At 43.0% G+C, this 26,930-nt stretch overlaps 1 protein-coding gene across 6 annotated transcripts; it reads right to left on the bottom strand.

Moving 5' to 3' along the window:
• On the bottom strand, positions 1-26,681 carry LOC131922179 (uncharacterized). 6 transcript variants are annotated; one of them, XM_059276903.1, is made up of 8 exons: positions 26,506-26,681; positions 25,709-25,885; positions 15,956-16,364; positions 14,675-15,864; positions 10,017-10,211; positions 9,793-9,897; positions 2,580-2,693; positions 1-824 (listed from the first exon to the last, which is right to left on the bottom strand). In XM_059276903.1, exons 2-4 carry the CDS (start codon positions 25,753-25,755, stop codon positions 15,367-15,369), a joined length of 954 nt encoding a protein of 317 aa, XP_059132886.1. In that variant the 5' UTR covers positions 25,756-25,885; positions 26,506-26,681; the 3' UTR covers positions 1-824; positions 2,580-2,693; positions 9,793-9,897; positions 10,017-10,211; positions 14,675-15,366. The 6 variants fall into 6 exon arrangements, 3 of the variants coding, with proteins under 3 accessions (XP_059132886.1, XP_059132887.1, XP_059132885.1); XM_059276904.1 differs by lacking the exon at positions 2,580-2,693; XR_009382229.1 differs by lacking the exons at positions 1-824; positions 2,580-2,693 and adding an exon at positions 23,322-23,507 and having other exon boundaries at positions 8,835-9,897; positions 26,506-26,680.
• Positions 26,682-26,930: the final 249 nt, after the last annotated feature.

Genomic DNA, 26,930 nt, shown 5'->3' on the forward strand with positions numbered 1-26,930 from the left:
TTTGTCCCCAAACTGGTTAAAGGTTGGCCCACCAGTAGTGTATCCATAGAATTCAAATTAAATTAACAATTACCTGATAGTACAAAATTATACTGTCTGATATATGTCCAAAACAGCAAACTAGTACACAGTTGTTTTAAATAACAAAAGTGATACAAAAAATCCCCCAAAATGTAATTATAAGCCAAAATTACAATACTCTACTGTACATCTAACTAATAATGGTTTATTTTCAGGATATTATATTCCAGGTTATGTTATCTGGACACTGCACCACTACAAATATGAAAAATATAATTTTACTGCAGTCTTTAAATGGAGATAGATGGTGGCTTGCAAAGTGTATCTCAATAAAGCAGTTAAGATCCAGCCACATGAAGATCACCAAATGTCACCACCACTCAAGGCTGATCTGTCCTCTGAGAATCTGATCTGAGGAGTAGGACTCTGGTCCTCACAATCACCCAGTCGTACAGACTGTCTTGGGGTGAATAGACTGGCAAGGGTCATGGGAATGTTTTAGTCTCAGTTCCCCAGGCATCTGGAGCACTGTGTGAGCATTTGTGCTGGTGTCCCATGCTGAGCAGAAATAACTGGCCTCATTCTCAGGCGGCAGGTCTGTCACAGTTATGCAATATGTGTTGCAAAAGGGCCAGGAATAGCCAATTGTCACACGTATGGGCACATCACCTGAGACCTTTTATGGCAGGCTGCATCATATGCTCCAACATCACCACCACTTCCAGTACAGACAAAGGTAACTTCTTTTCCAATAGAACCAGACATGGAGGCTTCCTGACCCAGCCCAGACTGTGCCCAGGTCTCTGGAACAGAGAAGTAGGAGACTCAGCAATACAGGTTTTCTCTCAAATAGGAAGACAGTTACGTTTCTCGTGAATTCTTAATCCCTTCTGCTTTTTATGAGGAGTCACCTGAGAAGAGAATATAATGGGAGAGAGGAGGAGGAAGACCCCAGCCAGTCAAGGTGAGAATTTGCACAGTGCTGGTTCCTTAGGAGCTACAGCTACTGCAAAGACCATCCATGTCTCTGTACCCACGTTCCCAAAAATAGGACAGAGGGACCTCCCCTGCAAATCATGTCCTCCTCTAGAAGGCCTCTCACCTCAGTTTCTGAGTCTTCTTTTGGGGGAGCTGGGCAGAAAGAGCCAAGATCATAGATTTGTTCTGGACCCTGAGCGTTAGCTTTTCCCAGAGGAGTGAAGGGCTGATTTCCAAAGGGACAGGTATGCAGCGCCCCTACTGTCTCCATACAGGTCACTCAGGACTGCCTTACCTAGGAACTTTGGAGAGAAGCAGGGGCCCTGCTCCCTTCCCTGCACAGGAGCTTCCTACAAAGGATGCAGAGACGTTTACCAGGTGAAGCCCCGATTTCAAAGATGTGCTGTCCTTAGCGGTTGACCAAGGTGGCCTTTTCTTTATTGTGAGTTTGCTGGTCAGCACAGCAAAGGGCGCAGCACAGTGGCAGACCAAGCAGAAAGAGTATAAACAGCCTGCAGCTGGGCTTTGTTCATTGTTTGCCACTTCCTACCACGACAAGCAGGTGGTCCTTCTCTAAACCCTTTCTATCTTCCTTCTGCACCGATGGTACAAGAAGGACCCTTGATAACAGTGAAAGACATAGGGTTTGGTTGGACATCAGCCTTCCCAGAGCCAAGCCTCGTATCATCAACCTGAGATGGCAGCAAAGGATTGATGACACCTAAGAATTGAGAACACATGGGCTGGAGAGATGGCTCAGTGGTTAAGAGCACTGGCTGATCTTCTAGAGGACCCAGGTTCAGTTCCCAGCACCCACATGGTAGCTCACTAACTGTCTGTAACTCCAGTTCTAGGGGATCTGACACCCTCACACAGACACACAGGCAGGCAAGACACTAGTGCACATAAAATAAAAATAAATCTTAAATAAGTCTTAAAAAAAAGAAATTTGGGAGCATTTAAACAAATGGCATTGTGAGGCATGTGAGCAGAAGTACTAACCAGAGGTAGTGAAAGGCCCCCAGCACGTTGCATCTTTTACTGTATGCATACCTCAGTTAAATCAACCTGAATGGGAGAAATATTAAATTTACATCTGCCTCCAAATCAGGGTTAAACTATCAACTGAGGGACAATGCCACATCACCATACCTTCTTAAATAGTGTTCCATATCTTCTTAGCAGTGAACTAAATTTAACATAAGATTAACCATTTCAAGAAGCAAGTCAGTGACATTACCTGCATTCACAATGTTATGCAGTCCCTTTCTTAGAACAGACTAGATGTTATGGGTAAAACCCAGAGCCAACCATTCAGAAGGACCAAAGGTTAATACATAGTTTCTGTATGAAGGTGGCTGGAGGAGCCTGGAGAGAAGTGGTTCTCATAGAGCAACTCTAAAGGACTCAGTGTTCTACTCCACAGACACTAGCTCAGCCATCTTCATTACTGTTCTGTTCACAATAGCTAAGAAATGTAAACAACCATATGCCCTACAAGTGACAAATGGATAATAAGAATGTGATAAAAATACTCCATGGAATACTATTCATATATAAAGAAAAATGACATCATGTACTTTGCAGGTAAATGGATGGGACTAGAAAAGATCACATTGAGTGAGGTAAGCCAGAACCATGTTCTCTCTTACTGGAGGCTCCTAGCTCCAAATCTCCACATGTGAGTACATATTCTGAAAAATAAAATGAGACTAATGACAAGAACCGAGGTGCTGGTTGGGGAGCGATAAAGAGGGTAATGACAGCAGAAGTGACTGGATAATAGGAAAGGGAAAGGCATCACCTTTGGGATGGAGAGAGATAAATACAGAGAGAGGAGGGCAGAGGGAAATAGTAGAAGACAAGTCATCTGATAGAAGAAATGGGAAACATGGGCCTTCTGAGAGAATGTGAGGAAGGTAAATAGAAGAGAAGGGTGGAGGATGTTTGGGAAAGCCACAAAGAATCATGTATTAACTATTTACCAAAAATGCTATAGTACATGTAAGTCAGTGAATAAATATGCACATAATTCTAAAAATTTTATCATCTAGGCAGATGGTGCTCCTCCAAGAGCCAAAGGTGACGTAACACAAATGACAGTACCAGACATGAGAATGTCTCTGTTGAGTTGTTGGCCAAGCTGTCAAAAGACTCCTAAAACATACAGCCTACTGCTGTTGCCCTTTGTTGCTTCCCAGATTGGTAAGTTCCTATTGATGAGGACACCATGCACTTCAGAAAAAGACCCCTGAGACCTGTTAACTGGACTGACCTAAACATTCCCCTCCTGAGGTCTAACTCCCATGGTAGAAGGAGTCACGTGAGCTTCAAAGGAAGGAGACAACCAACAGCCCTACCAAGCAATGCTGCCTATGAAACATAACAATGACTAGCATGGTATGATAACCCTGAGGATTTGATATTGACACACATACCTTGGGTTAACCATCAGGTCTCTAATTGTATTTAAGATCCACAAAATAAGATAAATACCGTACCTTGTAGTGGAAATCTAGCTAACTACTCAGAGCTAGAGAAACCATGGCTGTTAGATGAGAATCTACAACCACTAACTTATTAAAGCAGCACAATCTGTAGCAACAATCTATAAACACATCTTTATACTCACAGCCAAGTGCATTTTTCACCTTTCTTCAATGAAACTTCTCTTTGCAACAGATGGAGACAATACAGAAAAGCATAATCAAATAGCCTCAGAGTTATGGAGCCCAGTCCCAATGAATACATCTACAAAACACTCCTGAACCTCAGGGAAAATTGAGTAAGGTGGTAGAAAGATTGGAAGGGCCAGAGAATCAGGGGGTTTGCAGTGAGATTATGTCTCTTAGTAATATCAGAAGCAATTCCCATAAAATCTCACTGACACATCTGGACCTGGGAAAGCCCAAAGCTTCTAAGCTAAATAATGAACTAAATCAACTTAGAACGTTGAGAGTGGGAGAAATGGTCTTTCCCATGGAGGAGCACACTTATTGGCTATCCAGTACTAAATGGTCAACCCTGAAAACATGTATACAAGTAATATTATATAGACTGAGCAGGTTGTATCTATGTACAAAGGAATACATATGTATATACATGTATGTATGTAACAATGAAAAAAGAGGCCATGGTTTGAAAGAAAGCAAGGTCTATGGGAGGGTTTGGGAAGAGAAAAGAGAAAGGGGAAATGATGTAATTATAACCTCAAGAAATAATTTTTATAAAAAAGGCAAGTTTAAAGAAAAGAGATCTGAACTCTATTAAAGTGGAAAACCTAATAGAAATAGATACAATTCTAGATATAACTGAATAAGAGAAATTAAACCAAGAAGGGATCTACAATTTAAATAGGTCTTTCAAAAAAAAGATTGAAACAGCACCAAAAATGTTTACCACATCAAATTTTTGGATGCAGAATGATCCACACCAGAATTATGAAAGACTTTGAAAGAACTACAATCAATACTTATTAATTTATCAGAAAAAAAGAAATGGAATAAGCACTTTCAAACTCCCCTTGTGAAGTCAGATTTACTCTACTGTGAAGCCATGAGAAAAGGCAACACACAAACCAACCAACAAACAAAACTTTAGTAGTAGGTAGATGTAGCATTTTTTTCCACTAGGGCCTATGAAGTGTCCAGCCATGGGTTATTGACTTGGGTTATGTGCAATACATAAGTTCCCTGCAGTTGAGTTTTTTTTAGGTCCAATTAGGGAGCTGTTGGCTCTACCCAAGATGCATATGCCTCTATGGCATTGTTAGGGACGTCTTGCTATTTCTTTTGTGTAGTTTCAACCTTATCATCTGGGTAGAGCAATTGACACCATGTTCCCCTTGCATAGTACCTCCAAAATTTGTGAGGGTTACCCCTCAGGAAAGCAGCCTCCAAATCAAAGACACTTTGGTGAGCATAGGATGTGATGTCTTCAGCAATAAGAAGTGGACGAATTTCTTTCTTTTTTTTTTTTTTTTTGAGACAGGGTTTCTCTGTGTAGCTTTGTGCCTTTCCTGGAACTCACTTGGTAGCCCAGGCTGGCCTCGAACTCACAGAGATCTGCCTGGCTCTGCCTCCTGAGTGCTGGGATTAAAGGCGTGTGCCACCACCGCCCGGCTATGAAGTGGACAAATTTCTAAATGGTCTTATTAAATAAGAAACACAGAGCCAAATACAGAGGTGAAAGCCATAGAGATCAGAGAAATAGTGAGAGTCACCAGCTAACCTTAGCTCACCACACCACCATAGCTTTCCAGGAGAGAGCTTCTTCCTGTCTAACCTGCACCTGTATTGCCTTGCTGTTCTGCCCTCTCATTGGCTATTAGCTCAGCACCTCACTTCCTTGTCACTGCCTGTCTGACAGACCTCCTGGTTTCTATGGTTGATACTGGGATTAAAGGTGTGTGTCACCACACTTGGCTGTTTCCTAGTGTGTCCTTGGACACACAGAGACCCTGTCTGCCCTGTGATCGGATTAAGGGCATGTGCTACCACTGCCTGACTTTTGTTTATGGCTGGCTATGTCCTGTGATCTCCAGGCAAACTTTATTTATTAACATACAAATAAAGTATCACCACAATAAGATCTCACCCTGATGTTTTAACAGGCTAACAAAAGCAGTGGCAGGAGAAGCTAAGCTGTCACCTCTGGGAATGATACATAAATGTTTTGTGAATGGTGATCCTTATGGCAAGGCCCTTTGGAAAATCCCATCCACCTGGCAAGGACCTCTAGAAGCAGTGGTGCAGACCCTTGTGTTACTGGAGTTATCTCCAGTCGCGCCCAGGCTTGCAGCCACTCAGACCCAAATAAACACAAAGATGGTTACATTATTTAAACTGTTTGGCCTAATGGCTCAGACTTCTTGATATCTAGTTCTTATATCTTAAATTAACCCATTTCTGTTAATCTATAAGTTGCCACATGGTTTGTGGCTTACCGGTACTTTACATCTTACTTCTCATGGAGGTGGCTGGCAGCGTCTCCTGACTCGGCCTTCCACTTCCCAGAATTCTCTTCTCTATTTATCCTGCCTATACTATACTTACTGCCTGGCTACTGGCCAATCAGTGTTTTATTTATCAATCAATCAGAGCAACACATTCACAGCATCCCCAGCACCCCAGGGCTGATCCTAGGGAGCTCATGGGCTTCAGGAGTCTCTAACTTTCGCTATATTTATTCTTATGATAATTCTTAGTTTTGCTTTTTAGTTATGATTGTGGCTGAGTTTATTGGGAACAAAACTGATAAGTTTTTAAAATGTTTCTACAAAAAAATTAATCCTTTCTGCAGTCCAGTTTCTCTGGTCACCCTTGACTTCCTGTGTGGTCATTCTGAGTAAGCAGGAGGAACTCACTGAGGTTAATGACTCTTGCTGATTTAACTATCTTAAAAAAGAGATAACTATATTCCAAAGAACTTAAGAACTTAAGAGACAGTTGTAGCATGAATCTTAGAGAGTCTTACTAATAAAATCAAACCCGAGGCCAGTTATTGGGGTGAACATTGGAAGGTCAGAGAGACAGAACAAGCCACAGCTACCTCGCCCCTCCAGATCCTCAGCTGGTCTTGTTTCCTCAGACTAGAGGCCTCTGGGTCCTCATCCAGAATGAATCTCAGCTGAACTGTGTTGCTCCAAAGCCTGAAAGCTTAACCAGCCAAAATGCTTCCAGTTTCTGATCCTCATGCCTTATAACCTTTTTGCTTTCTACCACCACTCCCTGGGATTAAAGGCTGATTTCTGGGATTAAAGGCATGAGTCACCATGCCTGGCTGTTTCCAATGCGGCCTTGAACTCACAGAGATCCAGAGGGATTTCTGTCTCAGGAGTGCTAGGATTAAAGGCGTGTGCTAACATTTTTCTAGCCTAAGTATCTTGTGGCTTTTCTGTTCTCTGACCCCAGATAAGTTTATTAAAGTACACAATATTTTGGGGAACACAATACCACCACAGACAGTTTCTTAAAAGATGACATTACAACTTATAGGGACATACAAGGAAAATGTAAAGGAAATGAAAGGTCAGACATCTCCCTGGTGCCAGGACATGAATGGTTAGATATTTTTCATTTAAAACTCCCTGTTCCCTTGGGAGTAAAAAGTACACATATAAACTGCCAGGAAGAAGGGAAACTGGTCCCAGCAGTTAAAAAGTTAGGTAATCACTGCCATTTTGAAAGTTTATAAAGAATAGCATTATAACTGTCCTCTACAAAAAAAAAGTGATATATAGATTATTTAGAAATTTATTTAGACCTAAAAATTAAATCCTAGGTATGTCATCATACACTCAGTTGATTACAAAAATATAAAAGTATCACATTGTTAAGGTTAAATCATAGGCTTGAATATCTTTTTTTGTAACCGAATTTTTGCTGATAGCTAGGGCACAGTATGAATAAAATGTGGCTAGATATAATCATTTGACTTGCGATATAAAATTTAATGATATGGGATAAAGGTCAATGATGTCAATGGAGTGGGAAAGAGGAAAGTAAACTAAAATGAGTAATGTCAATAATTCTTGGAAAATGATTAAATTAAAGAAAAATGTGTTGCAATTGCTCATGCTTGAATGCATTAGAATTTGTATAAATAAAAACAGGCTGAGTTGTTCGATGTTATCTGTTTGAAATAAAACCAGTAGTCAGATTCTTCATTTTTTGCCTATTTCACACCTCTGTCCTGTGGCTCACAACCCCACTAGAGCTGGAATCTGACACAATAGCAGTAGTTTCTATCATTTTGGAGGTCTCTTGGACCAGTGACCAACAACTCAACGGATGATGAAATTGGGTGGTTTCAGCCAATCTACAGGTCCAAGGGATTCATATTCCCACTATGTGAAGTTACTTCACTAAAACAATATGTGTTTCTATGTATTTTTAAGTGAGCATATAAAATAGTAGGTTTTGCTCTTGATCTCAAACACCCTTAGTGTTATGTCCCTTTCTCTAACTTACAAGTGAAGGGATAGGTAACAAGGTCTGGGAAAGGTGTAGCGCAGTCCGGCGGTGTGGTCCGGTGGTGTTCTCTGGAGAACTCTGCTCAGTCTACCTCCAGCGTCCAGGGTCCAGGAACCAAGAGAACTGGCCCATCTGTATCTTGGGTCTTCAGGGTCCTCTCTTGGCCCTGCCTTGTAGGCGTGACAGTTACCGAAGCCTCAATGGGGGGTTGGAACTTCCAGATCAAAGCTGGAATGGCTACCCACTGCATGCTACTTTCCCCTTTCCTCCCTCTCACTGTGTATTTCTCCCTCCCCTTCCCTCTCTCTATGGAGTACTTCCTTCCTCTTCCCTAGTCAAGCCCCCACCTTAATTTTTCCCTTCATAGCACCTGTGTCCTGCTATTTCTCTCTCAGAAGCTATATCTCCTCCCACAGTGCTCTCTTTCTACTTTCCTGGCTTTCATGATTATTCAAGGTTTTACATTCAAACCAAGAAGATTCGGTTCTAGAATCTACAAAAAAGAGGAAACAGAAGGCATTTGTCTTCCTTCACCTGGGTGATCTAACTAAGTATAATCTTTCCCAGTTTCACTGATTAATTTGCAGATTTCATTTTTCTTTATAGTTGAATGGAATTGTATACTTGTACCACATTTCCATCATCCATTAACCAATCGAAGGATAGCTGGGCTGCTTCCATTTATTAGCTATTGTGAATAGAATGTTGAGGAACATGGCTGCAGAAGTACATCTGTAGTGGGAAATCATGTGTTTTCAGCATATGCTAAGGAGTCATACATCTCAGTCATATAGTATTTCTCATCTAAGACCTTTTGTAGAAGTAACCAACCGTCTTATTAAATAAGAAACACAGAACCAATGCAAAGAAGAAAGCCAAGAGGTCATAGCTAAGAGCTAAAACCTTACCCTTCCTCCTGTGGTGGTCCTACCTCTCTGAACTAGAACTACCCCTGTGTTAAAGTCCTTATATAAAATTTCTGTTCTGCCTTTTCATTGGTTGTAAACCCAACCACATGACTGCCTCATCACGGCCTGTCTGTATAGACCTCCAGGTTTTCTATGATTGGTATTGAGATTAAAGGCATGTGTATCCAATACTGGCTGTATCCCTGAACACACAGAGACTTACCTAGCTCTGCCTACCAAGTGCTGGGATTACAAGTGTACGCCACCACTGCCCTGCTTTCCTATGGCTTGCTAATAGCTCTGACCCCTGGACAACTTTATTTATTAACATACAAATAACATTTTAATACAAATAAAATATCACCATAACCTTTGGAGAATTTTCCACACTGATTTCCAGAGCGTCTGCTACACTTTGCAAGCTCACAACACTGGATGAAAATTCTCCTTCCCCTTCATCTTCACCAGCATTTGCTGTCAAATATACCCTCAGTAGGTCTGAGGGTTTTCTTTGATAGTTTGATTCTTTTTTTCTCTATTATTTGGTGAAAACATGGGACAAAATTTCTGAATGAACTTTTTCCATTATCTTTTTTTAATAGTGTACAAATATTTCAAGGTAATGAAGAAACAGAACTGATGTTTTTATCACAAGCTAGAATTTATGCCTTACTTCCCCATCTGCCTGTATCACTGTGAGACACATTACCAGATAGCACAGTAATAGTCAGCCTCATCCTCTGCTTGTAGCTCAGAGATGTGCAAATTTGCAGCATTTTTGGAGGTATCTTTGGATCCAGAGACTCTATTGGTGACTCCAGGCCCCAGCTTCTGTCTGAGTCTGAGTAGTAGTACAGAAAAAAACTGGGGAGAGCTCCCCTGCATCTGCTTATACCAGTAAATGTATTTACCAGCAACACTGATACCACTCTTCAGGATGCAGGTGAGTCTGGCTGTTGATCCAAGAGCCTCAGAGATGGACGGTGGTTGTGTCAGTATAGACTGAGAAAAGGAACCTGTAAAAGAAGACACCACAGTGAACAGCAGAGCTGAGATGCAAATTCTTGGGGATCTGAAGCAGAAGAGAATCACTGAGTCTAGGAGTCCTCCCCACTACTCTTAGGCCTGTTCCTACCTGTACAGTAAGATAGAATCATGAAGATGAGAGGAGTCCAAGCCATGGTAGGCACAGCACAGCTTCTCCTTAGACCAGAATCTTCTGTCTGGGCTGTCTCAGTATCTCATCTCCAGGGACCTCACAATAGAAGAGGGGCTAGTCATGCAAATGAGTTCTCATATCCTCCTAGTGGTTTATTCACAGTGTGAGTTCCTAAAACAGCAAATTAGGTGAAGTGAATTACTTTGTCCCATAGAATATAAAGCAGGTGGTAACACAAGCAGAACTGTGTGCAAAGACCTCTTTCAGATCCACAGTAGGACAGTAGGTCCTCACAAAAAGTGAGTCAGTCATTTGGCCCCATTTCTGTTAGAGTTACCACATGTGGGTACCTGTCCTCCAGAAACTCCAGAGAGAGACTCAGTATACTCCTTTAAGTCCCAAAGCAACGAATACCTTTCACAATTGTTCAATATATCAGTTCTGCTGTGTTTTCTTCACCTTACATTTCAGACACATGAATCGATGATGTGTTCTAGTGGAGCCATCACTGATACATTTCTCTGATGAATGTGGATGGGCAGGGAGAGCACACAGCAGTCAACCCAGGAGAGCTTGTGAACCACTCAGGGACTGAAGAGGGGAGAGGAAGTCCCTGGATGGATGAACATTCCACTTTTTTGTTGTAGGCATTATTTAAATAAATGAAGTTGCTTATGTCTGGCTGCGCAAACACTTCTAAATCTTGAAGAGGAGTGGGCACCTAGTAACGGACATCAAAGGACTGAGAAAGCAGAAGTTCAGTATTGATGGAAGAGAATAGAAAGACGAGATTTGTTTTACACTATTTGATAAGAAAATTGAGAATTTAGTATTTCTTGCAGGACCACTTCCTATTGACTAGAGGGGCAGCCAAGGAGATATGAGGGATGGAGGTCTGACTTTTGTTTTGCATCACTGTGTGCTAGAGACAATAGAACTGATTTTGATGCTCAAGGTTCAGGTAAGTCAGAAAAGTTAGCAGAGGTGCAGAGGGCAGGATGGTGGATGGGAAAGGTTACTTGCAGTAAATAGGTACTAACAGATGACAGATGAGGTGCTGCTGTGGGAAAGTGTTGAGTGATCTGTGCATAAGAGCAGATATAGGCAGGTGACACCAGAGCTCTTAGGCCAGTCTCTACTGCTGCAATGAGAAAGAAGCAGTTCAAGAGAGAATAAGTGGGCACAGACCCTGATCTCCACAGGGAGTCTAGGTTGCCCCAGGCCTCCTTTCCCACCTTTGCAGAGAAGTGGATGTTCCCTCAGTCATGTCTCCACTGAGACTGAGAAGAATCTGTGAGCCCTACTGTGGGACTCAGCTCACATGACAGCCTGGGGCAGAGACAGTTAGACTTTCAGGAGAGGAAGAGTCTTGGGAGGTATCACTAGCTAAGACAGAGTGGAGCCACTTTCTCCCTCAACTCTGACAGGACAGAGTGTCCTCAGTGAGCACAGGGTGAGCCCTAAGGCCAGCTTCTCTCAGCAAGTGGAAGTGGTATGTCACAGACACACAGTGTCCCCTGTTAGCCAAAGGATCATTATTTACCATAGTGCAGAGACCTCAGAATCCAGCTGGATTCCACTACTCACCAGATCACTGTCTGAACCCATAATCCCAGACTCAGATTTTTAAATCTGACATGGATATTCTTTGATCTGCTGTAAAGGTTGTCACATCCAGAAGAAATCTTTGACACTCTTACAAAAATCTAAGGAAATAATAAAGTGTTAACTCTCCCACAGAAGAATGGCAAATATCTGAATACTTCATTGGTATATAATTTAACATGAAGATATATATTTTGGGTTCCTCATAGCATCCATTATTAAGGAAATATATTACAGTTACTATCAAATAAATTAACTTCACTACAATCTCCACGTTTTGGCCTTTACAACAGTGAATCTTACTTTACACCTCTTAACTTCCAATGTTCCATCTGTGCCCCAGTAATGTCCAGTTCTTCCCATGCATGATCAGACAGCCATTATTGAGTTTCCTGCACTCACTTCCAGTGTCTCTGTATTTCTTCAGTTGATGTAGAAATTCTAAAAACCATTACTTTTGTTTCTTATACACTCCCCCCCACCACATCCCATCACATTGTCCTCATCAGCAACAACAGAAACACTCTCTACCTGCAAACACACTTGGCATGCTGAGCACGGAATCAGGTACGAGAACTTCAATCTCCTTCCCATCCTCCATTTCTACTTCCCCGTCTCATTCTCACCTTTGTAGCAGGGCGCCTGCTCTGGCCTCTCCTTTTTCCTGTTCCCAAATCCTGGGAGAGTAAATGAAACCTCTCTTGCAGCCTACTCCTCATCTCGTCTCATTTTCTCAGCCACCTTCACTGGAGACTGTCTGCCACTGAAACCTCACTGGCCATACTGGCCAGGGAAGCAAGAAGGCAATCTTCTCTGCTCTGTCCTCCATTTTCAAACATCCAGTCTCATGCCCAGCCCTGGAGTAGAAACCCTGCTGAGGGGGGACCTGACTTCACCCTCTTCCTCCATTTCCTGGGGACTCCACAGATCCAGCTGGGTGACTCATATTTCCATCCTCCCTATGTACCCTCTCAGCCCCTTGCCAGTCTAGCCCATCCCATTCTTTCCTGCAAGCTCCCAATACCTAGACTCACTTTCTACCTTGGACCACCAGTGGCCACACTTGGAAGAGACTCAGAGCACTCCCTTCAAGGCAACCCACAGCCACAATACACTTTGCCAATATCGGGGGAGGACAAAAGAAACTAAGGAATGAAAAGCCTACCCAACAGAAGCAAGACCAGCTATCAACTTCTAGAAGTGCTATCCTCCTAAACCCAGATGCCTAGATGCCAGCAGAAGGACACAATCAAAATAGTCCTGACACTGCGTCCCCACTAGAGCTCAGTAACACGACTACAGTGGTTCCTGAGAAAGGCAATAATGCTGAAGCACAAAACAAGGACTTCAAAATAGTTATTATAAACATGGTCAAGGACCTTAGGATGACATAAATCAATCCATTAATGAAATCTAATGTAACACAAACAGTGGATTTGAATAAAGAAAACTGTTTAAGAAGTGCACTGAAGACCAGATAGAAGAAATGGATTCTCCTGTCAAAGAAAATGTGAAATCTAATAAAATTCCAAGCACAAACCACCAAGGCTATCTGGGACATCATGAAAAGACCAAATCTATGAATAATGGGAATAGAGGGAGGAGAAGAAACCAAAGTCAAAGACACAGTTAACCGTCTTCAACAAAATTATAGAAGAAAATTTCCCTAACCTAAAGAATAAGCTGCCCATTAAGGTTCAAGGAGGATCCAGAACACCAAATAGACTACACCATAGAAGAAATTCCACTTGGTACATAACAATCAAAACAATACAATAAATAATATTAAAAGCTGTCATGGAAAAAGACCCAGTAACATATAAAGGCAGAACTATTAGAAGAAAAGGTTGACCCATTATACTATGACTGTCACTAGGGCTAGGGTGAGCATGCTACATAAAGGACTTGGTCATGGCTACAGGTACAAGATGTGGCCAATGAAGTGGATTCCAGACAAACTGATAAGGTGTCACAAAGGACCATACTACCATTGACCATGGCCATCAGCCTCTGCTGAGAAAGGAACTCAGTAGGGATGGTTGGTGTACATCAAGACCAGGATGTAGAAACTCATCTTCCACCACAAAGAGAAACACAGTGGACACAAATTTACTACACCCAAATGATCCTGGAAGAGCAGACTCCTGCAACCCTCTGTCAGCTGGGGTGCCCTTTGGTGACTCAAGAAGATGTTCCCTATGTGAAAGGTGGGCAGGAGAAGACTGCAGACAGCTCACTCAGCAAGGCTCTACACCACACCACCAGCTGTCATCTACAGCTCCTTGCCAATTAGGTTTCCTTCTAATCCTAACCCTGAAGGTGGCACTGGGCTTAAAGAAGTCCCAAGTTTGCTGGCCTTGTCTGGGCAGTGATGTTCCACAGTCCTGTCAAGCACTGCTCACCTATTCACACATTTAAGGAATCCCCCATGGGACATGAAATTTATAAGTTTGAGTAGTCTTTGGATGGGTGGACAGCAAGCACCTTGGCCCTGAAGGAAGAAGGCAGTGAAGACAAAGACACAGATGCCACCCAATCAATCCAAGACGGGGTCCAGCAGAAAGAGGAAGAGGCTCCCGGGAAGCATGTGGCTTCTCTTCTCTACAGCCACACCCTGTCTGAGCACCCCAGGACAAGAGCAGAGGGTACACAAGAGGAGAAGACCATGTCTTGTGCCCCATGAGCCCCAACTCTCCTCTTGAGGGGAATTTTGCTTCTTCTCCTGCTTGGCTGTGGCCCCTTTCGCCACGCCACACATTCATCCCTTACTTTCCTGCTGCCAAACTGGAATTCCCTCTGGACAAGTCGCCTCCTCCTCATCCTGCTTCATGCCCTTTCCTCCTCCCACTCTTACTGCTTTTCTCTCTTGACATGTCCTACTTGCCTCCTCTTCTCCCCTCCTCATTCTGTGCCTCTTTACCACCTAGGAGTAAAGAGTGCAAGCACTTCTTTGAATCTGCTTTACTGATTCTGTTGCTGGAAATGAGAGGAGCAGGTGATGAGGACCCAGAGTCATGTGGGGCACTTACTTTTCTCATGTGGACTGTGGAGCAGGATGGATGCCTCTTCATCACCAGATGATTCTGTGGCTGGCTTCTCTGTCCAGCCACTAGTGCTTGGGACCAGTTAAGTTAAGCCTCATACGCTGCAGGAGAGGAGGGTTACAGAGCTTGTGCCCTGGTTGCTGGCAGTGTCTGGCAGCTAATAAGAGGTTTGGGGCAAACCTCCTCTTTCTCGTTCTGGCCTGGTTCCCTCCTATGGCTGTTATGCCCCACCAGGCCGAACACAGACCTGTGGTTTAGGAACCACGGGCCTGGGCCTCATCTTCCGCCCTTGAAAAGACACAAACAAAGCAATGTTAGTGTCTTTGACATAGAAGGACCTAGCAAAGAGCTGCCCTGTGGTACAACAGCTTTCTACAGGATTCTTCCCTACCTAAACTCTGCTCCCTTTCACAAAGCCCTCCTCCCTCCACCTGCATCTCCAGCCCCTGGTAACACCCTCTGCTGTCTGCTCCTGGCTCAACTTCTCTAGACTTCTCATGAGCAGGATTCAGTGGGAAAGCTGCTTCTAGGGTCACAGACACATTGAGGTTCATCTTCTATGAATGGGTGCAGCCTGTCAGGGGCAAAGTGCCTTTGAAAAGGAAATACAAATATGAATTTAGTGGCCTCACCTGCTCCATTTCCCTGGGACTCCAATTTCCATTCCTTGTTATCCCTTACCTGGATGCTGTGTCTCCTCTCCTTGGGGTGGGGAGACAGAAACATAACCTTCGAAACAGGTTCCGAGCCTGCCTCCTCAGGCCCTTCCAGCCCCTTCTCGTGTGCCTGTTGGAGGCTATGGGTACCTCCTGGGGCTGTTCATTGGTAGATGTAGATGGTGATTCCCTACTTATTAAGTCTTTGACTGTTTCATATTGGCTGCTCCCATGCTGTGGAGGGGAAACAGTGAACATGAGATCACTTGTCATCTGGCTGATATTGTCGTTCAAATCCATATTGGTGGTTTCCTCCATAATGCCAGCATCATCCGGTGGTCCATGGTAATTCTGGCATGTGGTGTCCTCTAGGAAGTACAAGACATCCAGCGTTGTGTGACTGAAAGTGATGGTATGGCCAGTCTCCTCAGTCTCAGCCTCCACATGTGTCCTCTCTGATGTTACACCCAGTGAGGCAGATGTCTCCTCAGATGTGTCCAATGTCTTCACACCATCACCCTGTGGGGCAGAATTCACACGTGAGTTAATGTCTGATGTGTAAATCAGGTGAGCTGGACATAGAGGAGCCCTTGCTACGTTTTTCATTTACCTCCTGCCCTTGGTTGCCTTCTTCTGTTGTCACAAACGTCGGCAGAGCCAGCTCACTCCATCTCCTCTTTAAGGGAAAGGGAGGGAGAATGAGACGATGTGCAGGCCTCTTGGTGGAGGAGTTCTTTGGATGATTTCCCATTTGTCCAATGACATAAGTACTTTTTCTCTCATATAGTATGTCATTTTTGGCGAGGGTCTCAAAAAGTCTCTTTGTTCCAGGAATTTCTAAGTTGTTCTCTGCCATGTGGCTAAGGGAACACATAGTTTTTACCAGGGTGGAGATGGACCACCTTGAACCTAGTTTTATGGATTCTGGTTGTAAGTTGTCATCGCTGAGATCCCTCCATGATAATTCCTCTGCCATGTCCTCTACCTTTTCAGGTGAAGAATGGCACCCCCACAAGACACTAGAAGTAAAAAAAAAAAAAAACAAAGTCAGCTCTAGAAGACAAGGTTATAGCTATCATTTGTACATCACAAAAAGCAGAGGTCTCTCAAAAATCCTAATGGTGCATCTTGGGGTCAAAGTTAAAAAAAAGAAAACCACCCAAACCCAAAAGCAGTTATGAGAAAGCAGAAGAAAGATTAGAGCTGGAAATAACTGGTCACTTAGAGGTTGAAACAAAGATCAGAGGAACAAAGAGCTGGTCCCTTGAAAGGATGTACAAATCTGAGAAACCCTTGATATGACTCACACAAAGGAAGACACAAATTATTGAGATGTGAGACAGGGAAGAGATGAGTAAGACCCATGGGAACCGTAGGGGATGCAAGACAACCATGTATTCCAGAGTGTTGACAATCTGCAAAGAGAGATGCTGGAGATGTCTTTTTATATGCTGTGAATGTGTTGCTTTGGTTGGTTGATAAATAAAATGCTGATTGGCCAGTAGCCAGGCAGGAAGTATAGGTGGGTTAAACAGACAAGGAGAATTCTGGGAACAGGAAGACTGAGTCAGGAGTCGCCAACCAGACACAGGGGAAGCAAGATGTGAAGGCAGAACTGAGAAAAGGTACCAAGCCACGTGGATAAACATAAATAAGAATTATGGGTTAATTTAATGGTAAGAGCTAGTCAATAGTTAGCCTGAGCTAATGGCTGAGCAGTTTTAATTAATATAAGCCTCTGTGTGTTTACTTGGGTCCAAATGGCTGCAGGACTGGCAGGTGAGAGAGATTTGTCCTGACTATGGGCCAGGTGGGATACAGGAAAACTTCAGCTACAGAGAGATATTGCTCAATTCACAAAAGACACCAAAATTGATAGAAGAGGTTATCACAATGCACCACCTGCTGCCTTTCCACTGCTACATCCTGAGTGTGATGATAAATTCAGGAGCTTATGAAACATGTAAAGAGATCGATATTAGTACAAGATTGAAAGAGTAATATAATCTCTCCCAGTAAGGACAAACTAGCACCAACAGATTGTATAATGGATCTTTCCTGCTGGCTGTAAAGGACAGTGGGGATCAATGTTCCTCAAGGTGTTTCACCAAAGAACAAGGAAACATCATTCTAAATATTCTAAAAAGCCATTATTCCCCTATGCTAAAAATCATAATAAACACACACACACAGGCAATGTATAATATAATATACTTGATGAACATCATCTGAAATGAGGTTCCTTGTTCATCATTGTTCAATAACACATGACAGAGATACCTCATGTTCACATTGGGTTCATCATGGAGTTCTAGGATAAGTCCATACAAAAACTGATAAACAGTAAATAGGCAAGGTCAAAGAAAGAGGCCATGCTCAGCCAGGAAGAATGAAATTTTGTTATTTTTGCAAAATACCCATGGACATAGAGTTTGTTGTAATATGAAAGTCCCAGAGATATGCTGAGACTAACTAGAGCCATGGATAGGTAGGTGGAATCTTAATCAAGAGGGGAAGAATATAAGCACATGCTGGGGGCTGTTGCAATATGACACAGGAGGTAAAAATGATCCAAGTTCACAATATGCACATATACATGTGTCACAGGGATATTTCTTACTCTGCACAGTTAAAGTTTCAAATAAAAAAAAAACAAAGGAAACTAGAGTACAACATGACAAAGAAAAATTATTGAAAAAGGACCAATTAATAAAAAGCAAATGAACACAAGCAGAAATCAAGGTCTCAAACACAAGCAGTGTTTGTATGAATAAAAATGAAACAGAACATGAAACCCACAGCAACAGAGGAGAACTCCCAATGTCAAGGTCCATGAGACTAGGAAAGTCCAAGTGTATCAGGACCAGTGCTGGAATCTAACTGTTCTCCATCCAACATGCCTTTCTCTGCAGCTTCAGGATTAAGCCCAGCATCCTGCAATGTCTTGTATGAACAGATTTATATCATTTCTCACAGAGGTCAAATGATGTCACTACCAGGGATGGATCAGCAACAGCAGGGAATAACCCAAAGTAGTTTCTCTGTCTGATCCCAGGGACTGCATTGCTTTTTATCATGGCAGTGAACAAATCCTCAACAAGATGCAACTTAAGGGACAAAAGGCATCCCTTCTCCATGTTCTCAGAGGACAGGGAAGGCATGGCAGTTGGAGGAGCTGGGGAAGGTGACTTGGGGAAGATGAGTCTGAAGCAGCTGGTTACATGGCTTTGGTAGGCCCTTGCTGCATCCAGTTACCTAATTTCTCCTGCTCCTCCCCAGTGTTTTGTGATTTCCCAGACCAATCAGTGCTCCATCCTAGAGACCAAGCATTTAAATACACGAGGAAGTGTGAGACCTTTCATATCTAACCTCGAGGAGGACATTTTGTCTTTACTCGGGGTAAACCCCATACTACAAAGGAGGATAGACTCAGGAATGCTGAGCTGACCTGGATTAGAGATGTGGGTCTGGACTAGTTGGAGTGTGAACCTACAGGTTGCTTCAATGGCTTTTTCACTATGATACAATCATACAGGTGATGCATTCAAAGTGCAGGCCATCGTGAAACTCCTTATTTTCTACAATTATTTCATACTAGTGAAGCATTTAAAATCAGAAAACGTATTTTAAAAATGTCAAAGAATCATGCTCATTTAAGAGTAGAATTTTGGGGGCTCCTCAGCTAGTGGTTCATAGTTCATGTGTTTCCACTAGTTTGGCTATTTGTCCCTGTGCTTTGTCCAATCATGGTCTCAACACCTCTCACTCATCTCTCTTGCTGATTAGACTACTGGAGCTCCACCTGGGGCCTGGCTGTGGATCTCTGCATCCACTTCCATCAGTCACTGGATGAGAGTTCTATCACGACAGTTAGGGTGTTCAGCCATCCGATCACCAGAGTAGATCAGTTCGAGCTTTCTCTCAACCATTGCCAGTAGTCTATTGTGGAGGTATCTTTGTGGATTTCTGGGGACCTCTCTAACACTTTGCTTCTTCCTATTCCCATGGGGTCTTCATTTATCATGAGCTGGGTTTTTGGAGCCTGGGGCCTTTGCTGGGACACTTTGCTCAGTCTGGGTGAAGGGAGGAGGGGACTGGACCTGCCTCAACTGAATCTACCAGGCTGAGCTGAATCCCCAGGGGAGTCCTTGCCCTGGAGGATATGGGAATGGGGGGGGGTGGATTTGGGGGAAGGCGGGGGAGGGAGGAGGGAGGACAGGGGAATCTGTGGCTGATATGTTAATTAATTATAAAATTTATAAAATTTAAAAAATAAAAAAATAAATTAAAAAAAAGAGTAGAATTTTGGGTGGTGGAAAACAAGAAACTAAATTAAAAAGCACAAATTAATCCAAAAACCATTCAAGAGTTATAGATAAAAACCAGCAAACCAGGAAAGAAACTGTAGCTCTTGAGATCAAATCAGATCAATTATGTCTGTTTCCATGTGATCAATAGTAACAAAGTCTACGTGACCCAATTTCTGAGTCCAAACTTCCTGCAACCAACAAAGCAACACCTTCTCTGCAGTGTGAGCACAAGACTCAGACCCAGCCAGTGCCTAAAATGGGCGGGGTCTGAAAGTCCTCACAATGGCTCCAGTGAGGTCATTACAAGAAACCAACCATGCTGTTCACAACCAGAGAATTTTTTCCCCTTTGTATCTGCCAGTACTGCATTTCTTTTCTCATGGCCATGACCAAATCCTTGAGAAGAAGCAACATAAGGTACATAGGGTTTATGTTTGCTCTGGCTCTCAACAGACAGGAAAGGCATGAATGGAGACTTGGGAAGATGGATCTAAAGCATTCTTGCATGGCTTTTGCAGGTTCCGTTACCTCTGATGACCCAATTTCTCATTCTGGGTTCTACACCCTGATGTTTCACAACCTCCACAGATAGCACCTCCTGCTAGAGATCAGGAATTTGGATATATAAGACAATGTAAGACTGCTGTCATTCAAAGTTGAAGGAGGGCATTTTGACTATAATGAGAGCAGCAGTAGCACCAAGAATGGACTCAGTGAGCTTTGTGCTGACCTGACTGAGAGATGTAGTTATTCACTAGGTAGAGAGTGATCACACAGGCTTCTTCACCATCCCTTTCACTTAGACCCTCAAATTCTCTAATGGCTCTGACTGCTGCAGACCTCATAGTTTCTACAGTCATGATACTCAATCCATTTATCTTTACTCATATTTATGGGCATCAAGGGATGGTACCCTGTCCTTGACACTATGATGCCATGAGGAAATGTATTCTCCCTCAAGATCCCGGAAGGGATGTTTTCTCATGAGTGGCATGGTGGCAGGGGAAGATTCCTACTATGATAAGGGAATTGATAATCACAGGGAAATGCTGTGGGAAGTAACAAAGCTGGTGAGTAGGATCCAAGTGCATGACATAGTCAAACTCCTGATTTTTTGCAGTTAATATATAATGACAAAAGTTTTAAGGTATAGAAATAAACCAATGTACAAAGTGGCAAAGATAAATGAGTAGACAATAGAAAATGACTGGTAATAAAAAACTGAAGCAAATGCACAAAGTAAATCTAAAACTACAAACAGTAAATCAAAGTCCAGGCCCCAAAACCAACCCCCCAGGAAGCAAACTCATTATGTTCAGGTCAGTGGGGATCACAGATGTTCAATTCCAAAGATGGATGCTAAAAACAAAGCTCAAATCAAAACTGTGAGTGCATCTGCTTTGTAGCCTCCTGACAGCCTCACTGCAGCATAAGGACACAATCCAGGCTCCACTGGTGCCTTACATGGGTGGCGGACTATCATTCCTCACAGTGGCTCCCTATGAGGTCATATGAATTGTAGAAAAATCACAGCTAGCTGCAACCCATCACCATTCTCCAGGTCTTTTCATGGGTCCTCTCAAATCTATGCCACAAAACAACTTCAGAGAGGCAGAGGTTGTTTTGTCTTAGGCTTTCTGAGTAACAGGCACAGCTTGGTGGTGGGTTCACATTGCCAGCAGCATGTGAGGCAACTGTTTTCACTGCTTTGACAGTCTCCCAAGTCTCTTAAGGACCCACTGCCTCCAGCCAGGTCACACATCCAAGCTTTCTCTAATTACCCAAGCAGGACTATCTAAGGGGATCAAGGACTGCCTCCATCCAGGCCACACATCCAAGCATTCTCTAATTACTCAAGCAGGACTATCTAAGAGGATCAAGGGACCAAACACATCAGTATAGGACATATCATATTCAACCCATGACAAAAAGACCTTTTGCCCTTAATGGTAATGATAAATAATGACAAAGAAAATGATAGACTCAGGAAGATTTGTGGTTCTCTGGGCTAGGGTCACTTGTTTTTACTTGTCAGGAAGTTATGTAGGGTTCTTTAGTGGACTTGAAAATTGTGACCTAAAATTTTGTATCAACACTTGGCTTTTACAATCCTCATCATCTCTGTATTCAAGATGTTCAGATCCTTTTTCTTAAAACTCAGACTGGTGGATTTAAAAGATGTGGTTCCTCACTGACACTGAGATGCTGTATTAAGATACTGTGTTCCAAGGCACCCAAGGGTATGTGAGGAAGAAGTTTTATCACAACTGTCCCTTATGACCCTGGCCTGATTTGTCATCAGAATCCATAGGTCTCATAAGATGGTGATTGATGGTTGCAATATTATTGAGAAAGTCTTGTCATTCCAGAGTACTATATACAAAGATGTTTTATTTCTAGTACCATGGGAGATGGAGCCCTGTCATCCTTACCTTCTGACAGAATACCTTTGCATTATTACTAAACTGTGGAAATTGATTTCCTGTTTTATTACCATGGTAAAGTCAGGACCACCCTCCCAAGAGATGAAGGGTGGAAGGGGGCTGCTTTTCCTCTCTGTAAATCTTCTTTGTTTTTCCCAATTACTCAACAGAAGGACTGAACTCAGTCATTTATTTATTTGTCTTACATTCTTCTTATTCTGTTATAGAATGTCTTAATTAGTGTCTCTATTGCTGTGAAGAGACACCATGACCACAGCAACTCTTATAAAGGAAAACATCTTTTTGAGGGGCAAGTTATAGTTCAGAAGTTCAGTCCATTATCATCACACGGCAGTTAGATGGACAGCATGAAGGCAGACATGGTGCTGGGTACTTCTTGATTAGAAGGCAACAGGAAATGGACCTAGCAACTGGGTGTGGCATGGGCATATAGAAGATCACAAGCTTACCCCTACAGTGAAATTCTTATTCCAACAAGGTCATACCTCCTCCAACAGAAGTACACCTCAGAATAGTGCCACTTCCATGAGCCAAGGCTCAGCTCAGCTGAGTGGAAGGAGTTTCTTGACAGTTGTCCCCTCCTAAGGATAGAGGGTATGTTCTAAGCACAATATGTCACAAAGAGAAAGAAAGACTTGAGTCTTTGATAGAGTAAAAACAAACATATCAAACAGAACAAAATAAACAAAGAATAGAAAAGGACAAATAACACATATAGATGCAGACACACACACACACACACACACACACACACACACACACACACACACACAGAAATCCCATGAAAGCACAAAACTGGAGAACTTAATATATATGCAAAGGACCAATAAGTTAAAAAATTAAGGAAACAAATAAATGAATAAATATGATGCCCCAAAAAAGCATTATGCAGCAAAGAACCTCCAAAAATGCCACTGAGTTCACTTTGTGTTGACTTCTGGTCATAAGGTCTGTCCACACAAGTGGTTGTATACCCATGGAGATTCCATTGGAGATAACTAATTTTTCATTTGTGAGCAGTTATCAAGTGGAGGTAACTCTGGGCTAAGAATGTGAGATTGTGTCCTCTTCTCCTCTCAGCCCTGGGACCCCATCTGGCCCTCTCCCATGCAGGCCCTTTGCGTGATCACACAGTCTGAGTTCATATGTGTATGTGCATTGGTTCTTCTGTGTATAGAAGACATTGTTGTTTTCCAGTGTCCTCCATCCCTCCGGCTCTTACACTCTTTATGCCTCCTCCTCTGAAGAGTTCTCTGAGGCCTGAGTGGAGAGTTCTGGTGGAGACATCCCATCTAGGACTGAGTTTTTAATGTCTCTCATTATCAGCTCATTGTCTAGATCTGGGTCTCCTCATTGTTCCCATGCACTGCAGGAGGTAGTTTCTGATGACTGCCTAGGAGACACTGACCTATGAGATAGCAGAATGTCATTAGAGTGTTTGTATTGCTATTTTCCATTGCCAGAACAGAACTATTCTGTGTTCCCAAGCCCCTGGGCTACGCAGTCTCAGGTTCTTGGCCCTCACGTCATGTCAGGGATAGTTCCATCTCATGGATTGGGCCTTAAATCCAATCAGACTGGTTGGAGACTCCCACGAGCTTTGTGTCACTATTACATTAGTGCATCTTGCAGGCAGGATAGGGGTAGGGTTAGAGTTAGTCATACTGTTAGGGTTTGGTTTAGAATTAGAGCTGTGGTTAAGATCATTACTGGGCTAGAGATAGGTTAGGGTCAATGATTTTAAGACATTGATTGAAACTGTGAGCTTATGTGAGACTGTGTGTGTATAAGCATGAGTGCGGGTGAGTATAATAGTACATTCATGTATCATGATGTGTGTGTTTATATAATCATAAGTTTGCTTTTGCCTATATGAGCATGATTCGAAGAACATGGGTTTGAGTATAGGATTGTGTTTCTCTGGGTATGTGCTTGGAAGTACATTACAGTGGTGTGTGTGTATGTGTGTGTGTATGTGTGTGTGTGTGTGTGTGTGTGTGTGTGTGTGTGCATGTGAGTGAAAGAGTGCATAGAAGTGACAGTGTATAGCAGACAATAGTATAAGTATCTTGAGTGTAAGCGAGTGTCAGTGAGGTAGTTGTGCATGTAAGGAGTTAGTGACACCATGCAAGAACATGTGTTTATGAGAACAAAAGTAAGTGTGAATGTGTGAGTGTGGGTGAGAGAAGAAAAGTATATAAGAGTATGTGAGTTCACATGCGTATCAGTGGCAGAATGTATACTGAGTGTGTGTTTTGTAGTGTGCAAGTTTGTGGCATCATGACCAATTTACATTTTGTTGCTGTGATAGGCATCAAGGCAAAAGCAACTTGGGAAGGAAGTATTTATTTCAGCTTGCAGGTTCATCCACCAGTGAACGAAGCCAAGGCAGGAACACAAAGCAGGACCTGAAAGCAGAAACCGTGGAGTAAAGCTGCTTATTGGCTTGCTTCCTCTGGCTTGCTTCTTCTCGTGTGCTCAGCTACCTTTCTTATATAGACCATGCTCATGTGCATAAGAATAGCACCACCCACAGTGGGTTGGTTCCTCCTTCATTAGTAGTAATTAAGAAAATGCCCCACAGATATGACCATATACCAAACTGAAAGAGACAGTTCCTCAACTGAGATTATCTCTTTTATTTTAATATCTAGGTTTGCATTAAGCTGATAAAAACTAACTAGCACAGAATGTATCATTAGTGCACGGACTATGAAGAATGTGTAAAAGGTATGATTGTGTGATTGATTATGTGTGTATACGACCATGTTTACATGTCTTTTGTGCACTCTGACATCAATCATCCATCAAAAAATGCACCACAGACTTGGCCACAGGCCAATGTGTTTAAGGCATTTTCACAATTGAGGTTCCCCTTCCCAAATGACTCTATCTTATGCTGACAAAACACTAGCCAACTCCAAGTACAAGTGTGTGTGTGTGTGTGTGTGTGTGTGTGTGTGTGTGTGTGTGTGCATGATTATCTGTGAGCATGTTAATGTATGTGAGAGAGTGTGTAAATGTTTGAGTGCCTAAGTGTGTATTAGTACAAGAGCCCTCAATTCACCTCCCTCAGCCTATTCAATCTCACCCTCTGGCATTTCCTGGAGTCCAGGCCATGTGTGCTTAGGGCAGAATTACATGCAAATGGCCAGGTGGAGTTACTCAAGTTAGGGTCCAATGACCCAACCTTGACCTTGCTTCTAGGATGGAATACCTGCCATCTGCGGGCTGAGGTGATACACCTACAAACAGGCACAGCTGATCTCATAAAGACAGCTGTTATGCTAGGATACTACTGCACAACATCTGGATTTGCCTCCTGTTTATACTCTAGGGGGGTTTGAGCAACAGGAGCTGCATCCTGGAATCACCAGCTTACCTACTCAAGCCAGCAACCCCACAAGAAACTAAAGAGGCAGGGCCTACAGGTACATCATGGCCACAGCTATGCAAGAACCTGAGGAAATATTCTGGAATCCTGCAGGCAAACACCTGGATGTTCCACTCTGTGAAGTGGGTGCCAGACTAGATGCACATATATCATGTGATGTCTGTTCCTGGAGATAAACTCAGTCCCCACAGCCAGCACTAGCTCTTTACACTCACCAGCAGCTTCCCGGCACCATGATCCTCATTGGTGACAGATGCCCCATTTATCATGGAGAGCCATGTCTAGAGCATCCACCCCAGGGTTTAGTCCTGAGGTCTGGACCCTGGTGACTGGCCAAAGGTCCCTGAAGTATAGGTGATGTGAAGCAATGAAGAGCAGCAGATCCAGAGATGCTGTGTCTAGTTCAGGGAAGAAAGGAGATAGGCTGAGTACTGAACAGATGCTCTAAACCCTCCCCTTCCCAGTAATGGACAACTTTTTCTAAGACTGGAGACTATTCATCTCACATACTGCTTTTTTATTGAAAATAATTTTATCCCCTATAATCTGATGCTGGTTTCCCCTCCCCTATCTCCTCCTGATCCTCTCACCTTCCTAACCTATTCAACCCAAGGTCTTCTTTCTCTATCTCTGGCAAACAAAGAGGTCCATTGGGAAAAAAAAAAATCAAACCAAGAGAAAAAAAAAATTAAAGGAAAAGAAAAAGACACAAAATCCATGAAAACACCTAGATGGACTCCATAATACATAAGCAAAAGACCGGTAAGGTTTAAAAGTATCCAAACAGAGCATTATGAGACCAAACATCTCTCAGAACACCTGCACAAATCTTAAACGCCCCTCCTCGTCCCACTCCCCCTTCATGGGCCTCCTGGACTGGACCCTCGGGTCACTCTGCACAGATGGCAGTGACACCTGTCTCATGGTGGCCGGTCAAACATTTGCCATTCACATCACACAGGCCAAGCTGACTTGCTGGGTTCGTCTCTGATCATTGTATGAGTCCACCTACCTTCAGAAATAGATGCCACTCTCCAGCCAGCCACACTACCTGGAAATAGTATCATCAAAATGAGTCATCAAGCCACGCCCCCTGCCTAGCAGGAAAACCGCCTCAACTGCCTGGGAAACGCGCATGTGCAATACAAAACCCCACTGAGCTTAGGAACAAAGAGCAGTTGGCTACAAAGGCGCATGTGCAGTGATGGCGTCCGCTTCCCCTTCGGCCTAAATGTATGCGTTCCAGGGGGAAAGAATGAGTCTGCGCATAAAAGTAAAAGCTGTTTAGGGATCCTCGGCAGAAGAGATAATTACATGAAATCATGAATACCCATTGTCTAACAGGCGTTTGCCAAGAACCCAGTATATGCCAGGAACGGTTCTGGGTGCTGCTTTGCACCACACTATCCCCATGTCTAACACACTGCTCTGTGCACA

Source organism: Peromyscus eremicus, chromosome 12 (genome assembly GCF_949786415.1).
Source record: "Peromyscus eremicus chromosome 12, PerEre_H2_v1, whole genome shotgun sequence".
Classification (NCBI taxonomy): Eukaryota; Metazoa; Chordata; class Mammalia; order Rodentia; family Cricetidae; genus Peromyscus; species Peromyscus eremicus.

Bases quoted from the DNA above. Each gene is read 5' to 3' on its own strand.
- LOC131922179 (XM_059276904.1), bottom strand. From the start codon at position 25,755: ATGGGGCATCTGTCACCAATGAGGATCATGGTGCCGGGAAGCTGCTG. The intron at 16,365-25,708 runs GTGAGTGTAAAG...TTTTACTTCTAG, and splicing joins ATGGTGCCGGGAAGCTGCTG to TGTCTTGTGGGGGTGCCATT. The intron at 15,865-15,955 runs GTAAATGAAAAA...TCTGCCCCACAG, and splicing joins AAGGCAACCAAGGGCAGGAG to GGTGATGGTGTGAAGACATT.